Source organism: Branchiostoma lanceolatum, chromosome 16 (assembly GCF_035083965.1).
Source record: "Branchiostoma lanceolatum isolate klBraLanc5 chromosome 16, klBraLanc5.hap2, whole genome shotgun sequence".
NCBI lineage: Eukaryota > Metazoa > Chordata > Leptocardii > Amphioxiformes > Branchiostomatidae > Branchiostoma > Branchiostoma lanceolatum.
In genome coordinates, this window is record NC_089737.1 from 11,472,871 (window position 1) to 11,491,265 (window position 18,395).

The following is an 18,395-nucleotide window of genomic DNA, read 5'->3' on the forward strand; positions in this document are numbered from 1 at the left end:
ATAGAGCATCTTTTGTAAAGTGTACCGACATGAACTGGAAAAAGATATTGATTTACTATGTAAAATATCTTTCATGTAAGCCATATGTGGTTACATGTATTGATCAGCAGTGTGCAATGTAGGGTAACATTAGCTAGGATTGCATCTATTTTATAACAATATGGACATTGTGTTTGCTGGTTGTCTTCGCAGGAGGTGAGAGACCCATACTCGTATGTGTCGTTCTGCGGCTTGCGTACGCACACCGAGCTGAACGGGACTCCCGTCAGCGAGATGGTGTACGTCCACTCAAAGATGATGATCGTCGACGACCGGATCTCGATCATCGGATCCGCCAACATCAACGACCGCAGCATGATCGGCGAGAAGGACAGCGAGATGGCGGTCATCGTCATAGATACGGAGACGAAACTGTCCCGTTTGGACGGGGAGGAGTACCAGGCTGGGGCGTTTTCTTCTGAGCTCAGGAAGAGGTGCTTCAGGTAAGACACAGAAACTCTAAGACATGCATGTAGTCAAAGATTTTAACATGTAGCTTTGGAAGAGGAAGAGTTCAAATCATTCTGTATATTGCATTTGTAATTTTTTAGATGACAATATTACTTTTGCCAGGATTAGGCTATGTTTCCAAATGCGTGTGTCTGTCTGTCTGTCTGTAGACAGCATAATTTGAGAAGTCCTTGATGGATCTTGATAATATTTGGTATATTGGTAGGAGTTGATATAAGATTTTGGACCCCCTTATTCTGAGCAAGATATGATCACGATCTTTGGTTAATATATAGCTCTTGTGGTTGAAAAGATGAGACATAAGTTTGGGCCCTCTAGCAGCTTTCTTTTAAATTGCAGGAGAGCATTTTAGTTGCAATCTTTGAAACAGGATAAGTCAAGAAGGGATACAGGAATTTTCATGATTTTTGAGTTTTGAACATTAACATGATGATAATGTGATATGTAATGTGTAGGTGCTATTCACAGAGATATCTTTTCTTGATGGCTAAAATATCCTTCTTCTCCAGAGTACTATACTAACGGTAAGGGGGTAAGGGCTGAAGATCTAGAGCACTTAATGGTGGACCGTAGCGACTGGAAGAAGAGAGTTGACTTAGTCTGGGCAACCCGCCCGACATGATGATGATGACTACACAGATATTTTGAGTTTTACAATATGCCTGAAATATTTTCTTTCCAGAGTACTACACAGATATCTCTTCAATATGCCTAGTGCTGATATGTATTTTTTTTTCCAGAGAGCACCTTGGGCTGATGGACGGGGACCAGGGCGTTGACCTTGACGACATCGTCTCTGCCGAGTTCTTCAAGGAGGTCTGGATCAAAACAGCTGCCATCAACACCAAGATATACGATGATGTTAGTAAAGACAGCAATGCTGTGTTCCTTTTGTTTTCACAAGTCCTCTCAAAAGAAAAGGAAATAGTAAACATTGGTCTTGCTCATGTGCTATCTTGGTATAGTTTGCACAAATTGTTTATATTGCTAAGTCTGAGTAGAGTAAAATCTTGAATATGGGCTTTAAGATTGTTTTTGATTCATAAGAAAAGAGACAATGAAACCAACTTTTTTAGATTCTGATCTTAAAAAACATCAAGCTGAATCTTTCTCCTACTATGGTCTTGATCATCCTAGTACAGTCTGAGCATGTACAATGTACTCTGTTAAGTCGGTAGAGAAAAGCTTGAGTATGTACTGTAAAATTTTGGGGTCTTTGAAGAATCAGATTTCATTAAACTTGGTTTGGGGAAAAAGAATAAGGTTTTCAGATATTCTTTTTTCAAAGTCTGGAGCACCTTCAGACAGTCACATAAGACACAACACTCTGTTTTAATAAGGTCACATTCCAGGGGCCCAAAATTGACCTTAACCTTGAAGTTCGTCTTTCCAAGACCTACCCACAAACCAAATATCATCATAATCCATCCAGAGGTTCTTGAGTTATGCTGACTACAAAATCCGGAAACACAAACAGACAGACAGACACACAGACAGGTCAAAAACTAAACCTCCATTTTTCATGTCGGTAAAAACATTGAAATTCCTCTTATAATTCCCTCCAGGTCTTCCACTGCATTCCCACCGACCGCACCACAACATTCCAGTCGCTCAACCGTTACAAGCAGACAGACGGCCTAGTCGTGACGGACATGTCGGAGGCGCGGCGAGAGCTGAAGCGTATCCAAGGCAACCTGGTCCTACAGCCGCTCATGTTCCTGAGTCAGGAGGAACTGTCTCCAGCACTGCTCAGCAAGGAGGGCATGGCCCCCACAGAGCTGTGGACTTAACGAGGGGGGCGTGGCCCCCAGGGAACTATGGACTTAACCAAGAGCTACATGTAGGCATGGCCCTCACGGAACTATGGACTTAACCAGTTAGGCATGGCCCCCACCGAACTATGGACTTAACCAGGGGGGGCATGGCCCCCACGGAACTATGGACTTAACCAGGGGGGCCATGCCCCCACTGACCTGGCCCCCACAGAACTATGGACTTAACAAGGAGGGCATGGCCCCCACGGAACTATGGACTTAACCAGGAGCTAGGCATGGCCCCCACTGAATTATCCCCCACGGAACTATGGACTTAAAGAGGGCAAATATTTGAACGGCAACAGCTTTCTCTACTGAGGAATTTTATGGTCGTAGTGTTCCCAAGTGAGCGAAAATCCCCCACCACAATTCCAAAGAATTATTAACCTCTGTTGGTGATAGCTTCAGCGCTGGTGTAAAGTAAACCTTAACACCTTGAAGGAAGGAATGGCCCCCAATATGAACTTGAGGTTTAAATTTTACAATGAATATTGAGTGAAGGACACATGTTTTTAAAGATTTAATTTAAGACTGATGCAGAATGTAGAATAGATATGCAAAGTTCTATAATGGTGCTATATCTGTATCTTTATAGCCGATATAACTGCCATTCAGCGTAACACACCAGCTGTGTAGGTTGGATATGACTCTTAAGGTGTGATAACTAAATTTTTACAGCTTTAAAATGGGAAACCCTGGAGTGGAAGACGAAGTGTTTAGAATATACCTCAGACAATCAAATCCTAAAGTTCCAAGCAAGGGGTTTCTTGAGAGATTTCTTGTTTCTTAATAACTGTCTTGAAGATTCTTTAACCAGAATAAACTATGCTAGCATGAAATTAAAGATCTTAGCTGCGTATCTAAACCGTTGCATACTGTCAAAATGCGAAACACAGCAGTTACAGTATATGTAGTTGTGGCTATGTGGAAAAAGATTTAACTTCGTTGAAGAAACTCGACAGTGGGCCATATAGTATTAAAAGCCCAACACTCAGATCTCTAGTAATGTCTTTGTAAGCATTAGTCTGCTCCATAGATTTAGATCATGCAAAAACATGGTGACCTGTTTTGCAAACTACATGAAAAAGTTCAAAACGCTGATGCAAGGCCAGTTTATTATATTATAGAACACTTAAGCTGCTATGTGCAATTTGAAGCAATAATACACCATTGTAAATAACTACATCAATGTAGGAACCATCAATGCTAGCTACTTTAGGGAACAAGCAATAAAAACTTTGTGTTAGTAGCAAATAGGGAACAATATTTTAACCCTTAAGCTGCCAGGTTTTTTAGCCAAGTAAAAATCAAAAATGTTTGACCCCTGACCTCCCTCACGAAACCCGCGAAACACCCGGCGGCGCTAACTCCCCTAACTTCCCGGCTTCGCGCGCTACACGCACGCAAAGCTGTTTTGTTCTGGGGAATACCCTATCCCGGTTATAACCGGGTCCAGCACACAAGGCATATTTCTGTATCCCTAGTTAAGTCGGGACTGGCAGCTTAAGGTTAAATAAAAGTTAAATTGCAAATGGCAAACACAAAAATTGGACTTGCCAAAATTTTGGACAGATCAGCTCCAGTCTTTGTCAAGGAATGAGCAATCCACTGCTTCTGTGACATGACATTATGTAGAAAAAGATTGTGTTAGCAATTTGCAATTTAACTTTAATTCAGAATGACATCTACCAACACAGATGAACTTTCAAGTGAGGGAGCAACAATGTGGACTTAATAGTGAGTTTGCTACATTCATGCTTAAGAAGTTAAGTTCTCTAATATCATGCAAACGAATCTGATTATTTATTGTGAGGATTCACCCCTTACTAGGGTATCACTTAATAATATGAAAAAAAGCTTCATTCATATTTATATGTAGGGAATATCTATATGTGAGTACAGTAGTGCAGAAAAATACTACAAAAAATCAAGATAGTGTCCTATGCAATAAACATTGCTTGATGAAAGCTTCTAGGCTGCCATATAAAGAGTTTTGGTACTTCGGGTGGAAAAATGGAAATTGATATGCACAAGATGTTTTGTATGTGATGATAGAATTTGATGTGTGAACTTTATGAAATATTTATAATGAAAGTTATAACTTGACACATTTTAGCCCATTTGTATTTGGAATTTTTGTGATAGCCATGCAATTGTAATGCTCTGTACATGTAGGGATCAATGTTATAAAGTTGTATACAATCAAGGTGTTTCCAAGGGATAAATTTCTTCCAGCTTATGCTAATTCATGCAACATTTTAGAAATTAGAACTGTATATAGTGGCCAATACAAACAATGCTTAATACATGCCTGTCATGTACCATACATTTTAGTTCGATTACATTTTTACAATTTGGCTTTATTCTATATACATTTTTTTTTAATTTTAATTACAAGTGTGTAGAATGCCTCATTAAGTTGTACGAAGGATGCTATAAAGAAGTTTTAATTTAAAGAAGTCTCTACAATCTGCTACATACAGTACTGTCCTTTAGATTCTCTAGTTAGTGAACAATGTCCAATCGAATGAAACAAAACATTCTTTTACGTTCTCTTCTATACAATCTATGTCCTGCCTAAAGTTTTAACGTTATCTTTCATTGTAATCTTTTGCAGTATGATTCCAAATGTTATTTATTGGATGAATATACCGTTAACCTTACTCTACTGACTAAAATGTTGATACAACCTGTAGTAGAATTAGAGACTAGCAAGTTAAAGCAGGACAGAATGGGAAATATTCATTTTACTGCACTGTCTGTTTTGTGTATGTGCTGGTTGACGATGAATAAACTAAAAATGGAGTTTATCACATGTTTAGGTCTCTACACATTTTTCTTCTTCCTAAGACTTTTGTAATAAGGACCATCGTTTGATTTGTTTCCGTATCAACGTTAAAGTCACAGAAACTGATACACAAAATGTATAAAGTTACCTGACATTTTCATCATTTGTTTTAGTCTACTTGACAATACAATAACATATAACCCCACCCCGTCTACATTTCTGTATTTAGGCATGTGGTGCAATAATTAGGAATACTTATTTTAGACAACTTAATTGATAACGTTAACATGTCCATAGCTTACTTTGTGGGTTTTTTACCATTATGCTGCTACAATGTTGTTTAGGGGGATGCCCCTAAAATCAGCTTACATGGCCATACGTTTCAAACATGTGCGTGGATTGGCGATACGTAATGCACAAGTCCTTGCAATAACACAGATGGCGCCACCGTAGCAGTTTAAACTGCACCTGTTTGGAGAACTACCAGATTATCAAGATCTTCCCACCTGTCTTTAGATCTCCGCTCTGACAAGAGCCTTCATCCAAAAACTACTAGCATACGGGCTGAGCAAGCACGCACACTGAAAAATACAAAGGTTTTCTCTAGTACCCTCTCTAAATGATCGTTCTTGTTTTTTTCCTAATCATTTTACTTAAAATGAATAAATTCTTAGTCTATTAACTGGGAGTTTTAATATCGCAAGTGGTCGCCACCCTTTCTTCTACCACCTCCCGTTACAAAAACAACAACGCCAACCTGGTCGTCTTTTTCGTTAACGAAAAGGGTGAACAGATACAAAATCTACAATGCTTGAAGTGGTGGCGCCACATGGCACCTTTTTCGAGGACTGTTTGAGTACAATTTTTCCCACGCACCACTCTGACAAGAGGCTTCATCAGCAGCAGAGTCCTCTATACGAGAAAAACAACTTTACCGACTTACTCAAAACTACAAGTGTTACATCAGCGCCAGGCCAACATGCCAAACAATGGAAAAATATAAAGTCTCAATTCACCTCAAAGAACGAAGAGTTTAAGATGCAATTCTAATCGCATGTGCCCCTCTTCCTTTCCCTTGTAATACCCCATGAAAGAACGACAAGTCTTATCTAGCAAGATTTTCAGAATGGCTAGGGTAAGACAAAATCCACAATGCTTAAGGTAACAAAGATATCGATGTTTTCAATTGATTGTTGCCACAAGTTACTCATTTGTCAGCGTATATACAACAGTGTATTCTTTTGTTTCATGTTTCTGTATTGTATCTTTTGTTTATCTGAATAAAGTTTAAAAAAAAAAAAAACTTTTAAGACATTTGAAAAAAAAGATATCGATGGCAACACATTATATCACAGAGCACATTTTGCGAGGACCTCAATTAGATTATCATTTTTTCCCACCTGTCTTCAAAACACCGCCCTAACAAGAGGTTGGGTTGGGGGAGGGGCTTGCTCAACACCCCGACTGCATAAGTTCCATACAGATATGTGATGTCAAACGTTTATAACCATGATCAAAAGAGAGTGATTAATCTGAAATTTCATGTTCATTTGTCTTCTGGAACTTTTATTCCGACCCACTTTTTTTTCGAATGACGATTTTGTTTTCTTCATCTATATAATCTCCTGTGTTGGTAGTATGGTAAGATTAAAAATATGGCTGAGGTAGCGATCCGTGCCTGTATCGGGGACGTACGGTGTTTTCATAATCTAATCCCCGGGTCGCCAGCTCACAAGCAGCGCACGTTTTGCAAAATGTGAATTATGGATTATAGTTGGTACAGACTATTCGTCTGTAGGGTAGATTTGGCGAGTAGTACGTACGGTCTATAGAGGTTTACCTAGACAAGTGCATCCATTTAGCAAAATTATATCACTAGGAAGTGGTAAAAATACAAATCTATAAAGATATTGACGAATGAGGCATATTGTATGCGATGAGAAAGGAGCAAGAACGTTTTATCACCCCCCTATGACGTAACATGTAATGGTTTGTGCTGAATGCTTGACTGACGCTGTGTTCGCCACCTTACATCATTTGTTCTGGATCCAGAAGACCAAGAGGTCGAGACCAGTGTGAGAACAATCTTCGAAAATCTTCTTCGTGGTAAGTACAGCTTACTTTTTTAGAGTTATCATTTCTAACTGCAATCATCCTCTAAGTCGTGATAGATACACCTGTATTCTTATTTCTTGGTGATGATAATCCAGTTGTATTTGGGAATTTCATATCGACAACTCTTGTGTAGCTGTTGGGTAAGGTAGCGCGGTGTGGGTCTGGGCGCCGAAAGCGTGTCTTTATCACGGCAATACGGGGAGGGTCCGAGGGCAACAGCGTCGTGCGATATCTTGTCCAGTGTCGTATCCGTCTGGTCGGTTTGCGACAGTGTCGTGCGGTGTCTTGTCTTTCCTGTCCTGGACAGTACGTAACGGGATGTAGGACAGTAGGTAACGTTGTGGGACAGTGTGGCCCGTGTTCTTACCCGGGGGAAGGTAACAGGACGGGCAGGGCCCCGGGTGGACACGAGTTTGGCACTGCATATTGGGTCTGGTGACACAAGACTAGATTCTATTGAGGAAAGCAGGGAGAACTGGGCCTGTGTCAACTGGGCTGTAAAGATAGGTCCTAAAACGACAGGGACTGTGTGGTGGTGGTTAGAAGACGGGCATGTACAGAACGGGGCAATGAGGACAGAGTCTGGACGCGTTTTAATTCTCGCTACGTGTCGGGACGTGTCACAGTTGGAAAAGCAGAACAATATGTAACATATCAAGGGAGGTTGCAGCAGTTGATTCACAGACCCATTCGGAACATCGACGTGGTTCGGGGCAATTTTAGGCCCGTGGGAACAATGCTGTACGGGCGGGGCGTGTTTGGATAGAGACAGCCAAGTCAGTTTGCTGGTAGGCGGCGTATACAAGGCAGCGAGGACAGGGGCACGGTGAGAGAAGCAATACAGATAGGGTACTGCTGACAGACCTCGGGTATGGGTGAACAGAGATTTTGAAGCACGGAGATTGACGTAAAGCAATTTAGACGAGACACTGTTGAAAAAAGGTAGACTTCGACATGTGTCTTGTCCGTTTTCTTACTCGGGAGAACGTAGCAGGACGGGCGGGGCATGGCGGGGAATTGCATATTGGGTCTGGGTGACGTAAAGCAACTTGGACGAGGCACTGTTGGAAAAGACGGGAGAATTCGGCCTGTATCAGCTGGGCGGTAACGGTAGGCTCCCAGACGAAGGGGTTGTGTGGTGGGGAGGAGAGGGACGGGGACTGTGTGACTTCGGTCTCAGAACGGACAGCTAGGGCAATGAGGCAGGGCTCGGGCAGCACGGTGTCGGGTACATGTACGTGTCGGTCGGGTCGGATTCGAGAAAACAAAATAGTATGGAACATATGGAGGGAGTATGAAGAAGTTGAAACATAAACCCATTCGGAACATCGAGAAGGTTCTGGGCAATTTGGGCCCGTGGGAACAAATCTGTACGGACGGGGTGTGTTTGGATAGAGACGGCCAAGTCAGTTTGGTGGCGGGCGGCACATACAGGACAGCGAGGATAGGGGGGGCGCAGAGAAAAGCAATATAGGCTAGTGCGGACAGTGGCTGAATAGTGATTACAAGCTTGGTGGCTCTATGCGGTCTGGGTACAGATGGGCTTGATATTCAAATATAGTAGGACGAGTCTGTTTCATTAGTTTGGACTCCGGACGCGTTTTAATTCTCACTACGTGTCGGTCTTGCAGTTGGGTACGCAGAACAGTATGTAATGCATCACGGGGGTATGAAGCTGATTCACAAACCCATTCGGAACATCGAGGTGGTTCGTGGCAATTTTGGGCCAGTGGGAACATATCCGTACGGGCGAGGCGAGTTTGGATTAAGAGGGGCAAGTCAGGCCGGTGGCGGGCGGCATAGGGCAGCGAGGACAGGGCAGCGGTGAGAGAAGCAATGCAGATAGGGTAGTGCGGACAGTTTTATGGTATAGGCGACCAGTGATTTTGAAGCACGGAAATTGACGTAAAGCAATTTGGACGAGGCATTGTTGGAAAAATATGGAATTCAAACCTGTATCTGGTCCGTGTTCTTACTCGAGAGAACGGAGCAGGACGGGCGGGACCCCGGTGTGGGCAGGGCGAGGCATTGCATATTGGGTCTGGGTGACGTAAAGCAATTTGGACGAGGCACTGTTGGAAAAGACGGGAGAATTCGGCCTGTATCAGCTGGGCGGTAACGGTAGGCTCCCAGACGAAGGGATTGTGTGGCGGGGACGAGAGGGACGGGACTGAGTGACTTCGGTCTCAGACCGGACAGCTAGGGCAATGAGGCAGGGCTCGGGCAACACAGCGTCGTGTACATGTACGTGTCTGTCTGGTCGGATTCGAGAAAACAGAACAGTATGGAACATATTAAGGGAGTATAAAGAAGTTGATACACAAACCCATTCGGAACATCGAAAAGGTACCGGGCAATTTGGGGCCCGTGGGAACATAACCGGGCAGGCGGGGCGTATTTGGATAGAGACGCCCAAGTCAGTTTGCTGGTAGGCGGCATATACAGGGCAGCGAGGACAGGGGTACGGTGAGAGAAGCCATACAGATAGGGTACTGCTGACAGACCCAGGGTATAGGTGAACAGTGATTTTGAAGCACGGAAATTGGCGTAAAGCAATTTGGACGAGGCACTGTTGGAAAAAGACGGGAAGATTTAATTGGCCTGTATCAAGGCTCCAAGACTGAGGGGTGGTGTGGTGGGAAGGAGAGGGACGGGACTGTGTGACTTCGGTCTCAGACCGGACAGCTAGGGCAATGAGGCGGGGCTCGGACAACACAGCGTCGTGTACTTGTCGTGTACGGATTCGAGAAAACAGAACAGTAGGTAACAGTATGAATTATGAAGAAGTTGATTCACAGACCCATTCGGGACATCGAGAAGGTTCTGGGCAATTTGAGGCCGTGGGAACAAATCTGTACGGACGGGGTGTGTTTGGATAGAGACGGCCGATTCAGTTTGGCGGCGGGCGGCACATACAGGACAGCGAGGAACGGTGAGAGAAGCAGCAAAGATACGGTAGTGCGGAGAGTAGGTGAACAGTGATAACACGCTTGGTGGCTCTGTGCGGCTCGGGTACAGAAGGGCTTGATATCTATATATAGTAGGACGAGTCTGTTTCATCAGTTTGGACTCCGTGTCGCCGTGTCACAGTTGGGAAAGCAGAACAGTATGTAACATATCAAGGAGGCATGCAGAAGTTGATTCATAGGCCCATTCGGTACATCGACGTGGTTTGGGGCAATTAGGAACATAGGAACAAATCTGTACGGGCGGGGCGTGTTTGGATAAAGAGGGGCAAGCCAGGTTGGTGGTGGGCAGCATAGGACAGCGAGGACAGGGGATGGTGAGAGAAGCAATACAGATAGGGTAGTGCGGACAGTTCAAGAGTCTGGGTGAACAGTGATAACAAGGCCATGGTCACTGTGCGGCCTGGGTACAGGAGGGCTGATAGTGGAACGGGTCTCTTTCATTAGTTAGGGGCAGGGAAGGAGGCTAGGGGTCCAGGCGGGGAAGCATTGGCCCCGTGCGGGGATTGTGAAATGCGGTCACATAGGCAGACTGATGGCATGCGGGGACTATTCTAACAGTTATGGCTAAAAAAACGAAATGAAGATGGACAACAAGGGGGTATATTGACTGGGCCTGAGCTCAAGGTTTTAAAATGTAATAATGATTTATTGTATTTTTATATCTTTTCCCAGTTTTTCGGAAAAGTGAGTGAGAGACAATGGGGAACTGCATAATGGCCATTCGTCACATCGTGGGCATTGCTGTGATCATGGCGGTCGTTTTCGCCGCCGAAGGAAAGTCTATTGCCAGTGAGTTACTCGTCTTTCAACATTCACTTAACAATACTTTATTGATGAAATTTGTTTCGACGCTGCTTCAGAAGGAATAGACAGTATTTTCTATCCTCTACGTCTGCTTTTCCCTATGAGTTTCCTGACCACATTTCTTTATTAGGGGTCACCAATGACGTACACAAATTGGAAAAGAGAATGAGACGAATTACTGAAATGGAGAACTTTATTGCGCGTATGTATGGTAACATGCAGATACATGACAATTGAACTATTTCTACTATCGAACAATTCTAAATAATTATTCTGATATATGAATAACGGTAGAGACAATCTATCTTAGATGTGTGCCCCTTTGTGAGCAAGAACTGTGTTCATGTAGCTCAAGTTTCAAAGAGCTGAGTGTGCTTGAACAAGAGATGTTACGAAATCTCTCGGAGTCATTTTCCGCCCCCTCCACTTCTAGATTTGTTTACGTAAGTCAACTGGAACAAAATGTGTTCATTCTTATGTCGTACATACTCAGTGTTTACGAACACTCTCCCCTATGTAGTACATTCTAACGTTATAACCTATGTAAATTGGCTGGACAAGCTAACGGCTAAGAGTGACATGTACGTTCATTCTCGTATTTACTGGAACGTTTAATTTATTCCTCTATTTCCTTTCTTCATCAGACGTGGAAGCCAAGAAGGCTCCGAGTGGAATGGTAGGCAGCGCTTACTCCTCTTTATAAAAAATACATTCATCATGATAACTATGTGCTTCATACATTAGCATTCAGGCCTGAATCTTAAGTTTCCTTACATCAAGTCCATGAATGACGCATATCTTCTGAGGAAAACTTTTTTCATATATTTGGACTGTGGCCTGTTACCGGTATATTCATCTTTCGGGGGAGGTTTTTGAGAGAAACGTTAGAATCATAATGCAATGTGACAGAGTATGTCTGAAATGGGGGTAAACAAACGCTTCCAGCTTGCTTGAACGTACATTTTGCTGGTCTATGTCCACCGTAGGCGGCTGAGTTCGACAAGTTGAGGGATCCGGAGGCGGCACGCGCAGAGAAGGTCAATTCTCTTTGATATTTTGATATTTATAAGATAACATTAGTTTTTATCTGTCCTGTCCACTGAAGAATATTCAGGAGTGTGTTTTGTATTTGTAGCGAATTTCCATTCTTCTTATAGATTTAGATTTTAAATTTCTGTTGTTTTATGTCCGGCTACCATAGGCAAAGGATGAGGCTATGGTGAAGAGCGCGAGAGATCATGTCCTGGTCAGTGATTATTGGATTTGGCTCTGACTTCATATTTGACTTGACAAAATGATATTTGTCTGTGTCTGTCCTGTCCCCCTCCTCAAACTTATACTTATCATAATCTTGCGTGTGACAGGATGTGCTTATATGCTATACAAGTCTGATACTTGAAATTTGAAATACCTTTTGATAAAACATCTTTTGTTTTTGTTTTGTTATTACAATAGGATCTGGTGAAGAGTCAACAGAAGTCTGTAGAGGAGGTCAGTAACTTCTAGTTTGCTCTTCTGTGAGCATCTGTTTACTGATGTTTCTGCCTGTGAAGTGTACTAGCTTCTTTTGTTCTATCGGTCACAAACATTGCTACCCACATCTGTCCAGCTAACTGTTTCTTCTGTCGTGACGTGAGGTCGTTCATGCAATGTTACCTTGCTACTTTATACAGAAATGTCTTATTTTCATCTGTCACTAAGAGGCTTCTCTTGCTGTACTTTCTGTGTTTAAGTGTGTGGGCGTGAGATAATGTAATACGAATATTTTCTAGTGTGTTTTTGTTGTGATTTATTTTCCTCTTATAAATCTAGTCTGCCAAATTATCATTTTCTTACAAATAGTTAAACACATTTGTCTTGCTACTTTCAAAGTCTTCCATCATATTTCTTCCAAATTGTAATACAAGGACGAACCCTTCTACGAGAGTTTGTTTATGTACAGTATATCTTCTGTTATGTGTAAAACATTTGCTTTGTTTTTCTCTATCGGATTACATAATTCACATTCTTGTAGACCAATCTTCCACGTAAACAGATTGTACTTACCTTACGTTTGTAACAGGATGAAAGGATCTGAAGGTATAAATTGGTTGCACAAACTTTTCCTTCTTGATTGTAAAGAATTTTTTTTCTCTTTTCATGTCAATCATAGCGTGATGCGCTCTATCAGAAGGCGATGGACAAGAGGGTAAGTTATTTTTGATATCTTGATCTTAATAAGACAACACTTTTCCCTCTCACTCTTATTTGATCCACTCAGACGAAGTGAAGATTGATATCATGATGCTACAATGACCCCTTTTTCAACTTTCGTTTGGGGAGGATGTATCCTATGAAAGTCCTCCTGTTGGTTTAGCATTCGGTGTCAGTGGCCCATTTCTTTTGCCTTTCTAAAGTTCTTTTTTCATTATACACATGTTTTGTTACTTTATGTTGGTCATAGCTGGCAAAGATGGAAAAGGAGGCGATGGATAAGGAGGATGTGGCAGTGAAATATCTGGTCAGTAATGATTTGATTCTGACTTTTGTAAGATAATATCCACCTGTGTCTCTTCTATCATCCTGGAATTATTATTCGGCAGTGAAATTTCATTCCATTTTCATTCAAAAATGTTTTATGAAGAGAATATAGAACAGAATGTATGATTTTCTGCCAGGGCTCAGAGGAACTTTGCAGTAAAGTAAATTATTTGCAGTAAAGTAAAGTCCAATTTTGTCACTTTTTCTTGTTTTATGTTCAACGTAGAAGGCTATGAAAGAGAAGCCGGGGGCGTCGAAAGATAAGGTAAGGCGCTTGTAGACATTTCGCGCACATCTAAAAAGTCATACTGTTTAAGATTTCTTATCATTACCTGTTTGGCTTTCATGTTTAAGGTCCTACATGTGTCTCTTTAACTGTCTACTAACTGTTTGCCTTTCATGTTTAAGGTAACCGTTGGGCACTCAAGTTGAGCTATTTTCACCTATCACTAAGACGCTTCTCTTTCTGTCTTTTGTGTGCTTGTGTCTGTTGGCATGAAATAATGTAAAAAAAAGATATTTTCCAGTATATTTTTGATGTGATTTTGTTTTCTTCTAATAAATCTAATTTGTCCAGTGATTATTCTGCAGTGTAGCTTGTGTTTGCTGTGTTTTCCCTATTTTGCTTTTACCTGTTGGTTTTCCAATGTTTGTTGTTTTGTGTCCACCACAGGCTGCGAACGAGCAACACGATATGAAGAAGATGGCGAAAGATCAGGTCAAGGTGAGTGATTTTTTTTCGAGAACATTTGCCTCTATCCTCTTCCTCTCCTCAAACTAAACATCATTTCAACCTGGATGTTGGTGTTGAAACCGTACATATCTGATAATAGACATTGCCTTCTTGTCAATTCTATGTGCACGGTTTTCATGTTTTGTTCTCACAACAGGCTTTGGTGGACGGGAAGAAACTGCCCAACGAGATGATAAGGATGGTCAGTGATTATTAGATTTTCATCTCTGTACAATGACATTAGTTTGTGTCTGTTCTGTCCACCTGTTTAAGCTACTAGACAGCCATGAGTGTGATGTTATATTTCCTTTATTTGTCAAAGCTTCCTGAGGAGAAAGGTGTTCATAATCACATATTTGGACAGACTAGGAGCCAGATATCTTTGAGATTTAAATCCTCGTAAGATAACATACCCTGCCCCCTTCTCAATTCAATAGATATTCAGAAATGTACTTTCTGTTTGTTAAAGTTTTCCATTCATATCAATGCTTATAGCTTTTGATTTTCAATCTTTATTGTTTTGTGTCCAATATAGGCTGATGAGGACAAGAAGTCAATGGTGATAAAAACGAAACAGCATGTCATGGTCAGTGATGATGAGATTTGGCACTGATTTCTGCTAGCATGATATTTTCTTGTGTCTGTCCTGTCTCTGTCCTCAAGAGTTTTTTTTTTAACCCAGGGTGTACCAGTAAGTGTTGTTACTGTACATGTCTGATATTAGACATTTTCGTTTTGATTAAACATCGTTTTCTTGACTGTGTTGTTATTGCTATAGGATCAGGCGAAGAAGGGAATGGTAAGTGAATATGAGATTTTGATCTCTGTTAAATGACTTTTGCTTGTAACTCTTCTGTCTCTCTTTTATGATAGTTAACCATATGTGTAATCCAAGCTATTCTAAATTGGTAGCAGAGGCAAAATGCCTGAAAGGTTTGAAATTGGCACCCAGGTAACGCATTGAACAATCTTTGCTGTTTTACGTCAACCACAGGCCAAGGTGTTCGACGAGGCAAAGAAGAAGACAGACTTTGTAAGACGACATTCGTTTTTGTCTGTCCTGACCTCCTTTTAAACTAATATACATTCGGGAGTGCTTTAGAGTTTGCTGTGATTTTTTTGTTTTCATTTTTCATTTTTTTGTCGTTTTGTGTTCACCATAGACTACGGAGGAGCAGCAGAAGAGGGTGATGGAAAGGGAAGAGAGGATCAAGGTTAGCACTGATGAATATACTATTATTATCTATTTGTTTCAGGCACTCAGTGGCTAGTTAATCAATACATATACACAACAACATCATCTAAGGACATAAAAAACAAATAAAGATCAAATCCTATATACACAGACGTTGCCAAAGGTTTGGGAAGTATGTGTTATGATAGAATGAATCCGACTAAAGTACGGCCTGAAGAAAGGTGTTAGATGAGTGGAAAAGACGGTAAACAAAAGAATAACACTTTTATATATATATATATATATATATAGAGAGAGAGAGAGAGAGAGAGAGAGAGAGAGAGAGAGAGAGAGAGAGAGATAGATAGATAGATAGATAGATAGATAGATAGATAGATAGATAGATAGATAGATAGATAGATAGATAGATAGATAGAAAGATAGAAAAAAATCATCAAAAATGTATTTTGTTTGGCCCCATCAGCTCCACTGTTTGTTTCTGTCAATCTGGAATGGCACAATAAGTGCTGATGATGTACATGTCTGATACTTGACAATTATACGTTGATTATGCACCCTGTTTATCGTCACAATAGGCTGTGGTGAAGACGCTGTGTGAGATCATTGCAAAGCAGGTCAGTGATTATGTGATGTCTATGTTTGCAATAAACTATTTGCTCGAGTCTGTCCTGCCCCCTCCTACAAATCAAATGTTATATCTATCCAGTGTGTGACAGTAATGGTTGATACTATAAACGTCTGACACTCCAGACAAGGTATCAGCTCAGAGAACATCATGATGGGAAAAGTGCCAGCACATAGTAACTCTTTTTAACCATTTGTTTTAGTATCTAAATGATGCCTGCTGTTGGTTAAGTTTCCGGTATCAGTGGCACAACGCCTTGACCTTTCCAATGACCCTACCCCCCTCCCTTGAGTATACACATGTTTTGTTGCTTTATGTCCAACACAGTCTGCGGCGGAGAAGAGGGACGTCAGATTCCTTGGCAACAGCACCGCCATCCAGGAGATGTTCAAGCGCGTCGGCGAGCAGTTCACCGCTATGTTCCGCCGCAAGGCCTTCTTGCATTGGTACACCGGCGAGGGGATGGATGAGATGGAGTTCACCGAGGCTGAGTCCAACATGAACGACCTGGTGTCCAAGATCTGAGGTAAATCCCTCAATCTTGTCGTTTAACTGTAGACGTATTGATCAGATAGAGTGATTTGCAAACCTAGTTTCCTATAGATTTCCTGACGAGGCCTCTATTCCCTGCTGTTGTTTTTTACCCGGACTGGGATTACAAAGGAAATGTGTCCTGTTTCCCTTTGTCCGTTTGCATCATGTGATGTAATAAAGCTGAAATAAATAAACTTTTGTTCTTTATTTTCTCTACTGGAATAGAAATTAGGAATACGGTGACGGTACTATGTAGTTCTATGTTATAGCTATTGGTCTTGTTTCTTAATTGTTGATGCTACTTTCTAGAGGTGTTTTCTTTTTGTATCTTATATTTCTCAAACGTGCCAGTTTATCAGAATGCCAAGAAACTATTTGCACTGTTTTGATACTTATGATCATGTTGTGCCTGTTTACTTAACAATAGTATTTCAGATATTGGGTTTCCTATTTTCCCAGTAGTATGGTTCCATACCTATCCCTAACGTGTGTACTCTTGTTTTGATGACAGGTGCCCTCCGACCCGAAGCCACCATCCCTAACGCCAAAGTGCTAACACTGCATCACGTGACAAGCTACATCAACCAATCATCACCCGACACGATCCCACGAACACATTTGTTGACAATTTTTGACAGTAAAATTTCATTGTAACATCACCATACTATATCGCCATATCAAGTGTTTTGAAATGACCGTTTAACAGTTTTTGCCGTCGGGCATATGCAATGTATACACGTAATTACTGTTGTAGTTTTCTCTGTCTATGGATGTTGTTTGAATAACGTGCAATTGCAGTTAATAAAGTGATGATGAGTGGCGTAAACATGTGTTGACTGTCTTTTTGATGGACGTTTACCTTAGCGTTACATTTTAGACATTGAAGCCCAAGTGGTATGGAGGAGTAAATAATGTTCATGTTCATAAAATACAAATGAAAGAATCGAATATTTGATTAAAGACGCTTGGGGGAACGTTTGCTACTCTACTCGAAATGACATCTGAAGAAACATGGATCTTTGTGTTATGAATATTCAACTTCGTATGTCCATTTTCTTGTTGACATGAGCTGAGGGATTAAGTCTGGGAAACCCGTGCTTGAGTATAACAAGTACGCTACCAACATGGCTGCATCTCTCATATTTCACTCTTATGTCCTGAACAAATGGGCCAAAATATATACAACTTCGAGAATAGACAGACAAAAATGATGTATGAAAGTTCGCCTTTTCTTCTAATCATTTAAATGAGCAATTCACCGATTGTACCACCGACCGAAAATGCCACAGAAATGTCAGGCGGTCTCTTCCCTCTTTTGGTAGGGGACAAACCTGAAAAAATGAGGGGTTGGCGAGATGGAAAGGAATTATACAATGAAGCCCGAAAGGTATAAAACAATAACCTGGTTAATAGACTATACATTCACGAGCGGACAACAATAAAACAAAACTGTTGAACGAGTGAAATGTTGACTTACAATAATGAATGAAATAATAACCCATATAATTCTTTTGAATATATAAATGCAATGTAGATTAGATTAATAGATATAGAGATTAATCTTCAAGCAGATGTAAGGAGCCGGCTCTATCACAGTGTTTTACGCGAATTTGAAAGCATCAAGAACTTTTTTTCCAGTAGTGTACTTTTCGCCTCTTTGTAAATATGTTACAGACACAGGCGTACGACACTAAGATAGAGCTGGATAATTATATCTGCTTGGAGATTAAGATAGATGGATAGAGAGTCATGGATAGAATACGACACCAATATCCGGAATACATTAAC

The 18,395-nt window shown here is 41.2% G+C and overlaps 2 protein-coding genes across 7 annotated transcripts in view; both read left to right on the forward strand.

Moving 5' to 3' along the window:
- Positions 1-5,134, forward strand: part of LOC136422247 (phospholipase D1-like) — a 40,476-nt gene extending 35,342 nt beyond the window's left edge. For all 3 annotated transcript variants that reach the window (XM_066409891.1, XM_066409893.1, XM_066409892.1), the window contains exons 21-23: positions 193-482; positions 1,251-1,371; positions 2,076-5,134. In XM_066409891.1, the coding sequence (XP_066265988.1) occupies positions 193-482; positions 1,251-1,371; positions 2,076-2,300 (636 nt within the window). In that variant the 3' untranslated portion in view covers positions 2,301-5,134. The remainder of the gene's footprint in view (positions 1-192; positions 483-1,250; positions 1,372-2,075) is intronic.
- A 1,943-nt stretch (positions 5,135-7,077) lies between these two features.
- LOC136422255 (uncharacterized) lies at positions 7,078-17,433 on the forward strand. 4 transcript variants are annotated; one of them, XM_066409903.1, is made up of 19 exons: positions 7,078-7,218; positions 10,869-10,985; positions 11,131-11,202; positions 11,645-11,676; positions 11,987-12,037; positions 12,202-12,246; positions 12,456-12,491; positions 13,153-13,188; positions 13,444-13,500; positions 13,747-13,785; positions 14,194-14,244; positions 14,411-14,455; positions 14,789-14,839; positions 15,032-15,052; positions 15,248-15,286; positions 15,417-15,467; positions 16,024-16,062; positions 16,401-16,599; positions 17,119-17,433. In XM_066409903.1, exons 2-18 carry the CDS (start codon positions 10,895-10,897, stop codon positions 16,596-16,598), a joined length of 954 nt encoding a protein of 317 aa, XP_066266000.1. In that variant the 5' UTR covers positions 7,078-7,218; positions 10,869-10,894; the 3' UTR covers position 16,599; positions 17,119-17,433. The 4 variants fall into 4 exon arrangements, with proteins under 4 accessions (XP_066266000.1, XP_066266002.1, XP_066266001.1 ...); XM_066409904.1 differs by lacking the exon at positions 15,248-15,286 and having other exon boundaries at positions 7,079-7,218; XM_066409906.1 differs by lacking the exon at positions 11,131-11,202 and having other exon boundaries at positions 7,083-7,218.
- The last annotated feature ends 962 nt before the right edge of the window (positions 17,434-18,395 follow it).

Bases quoted from the DNA above. Each gene is read 5' to 3' on its own strand.
- LOC136422255 (XM_066409903.1), top strand. From the start codon at position 10,895: ATGGGGAACTGCATAATGGCCATTCGTCACATCGTGGGCATTGCTGTG. The intron at 12,247-12,455 runs GTCAGTGATTAT...TTATTACAATAG, and splicing joins GCGCGAGAGATCATGTCCTG to GATCTGGTGAAGAGTCAACA. The intron at 14,245-14,410 runs GTGAGTGATTTT...TTCTCACAACAG, and splicing joins TGGCGAAAGATCAGGTCAAG to GCTTTGGTGGACGGGAAGAA.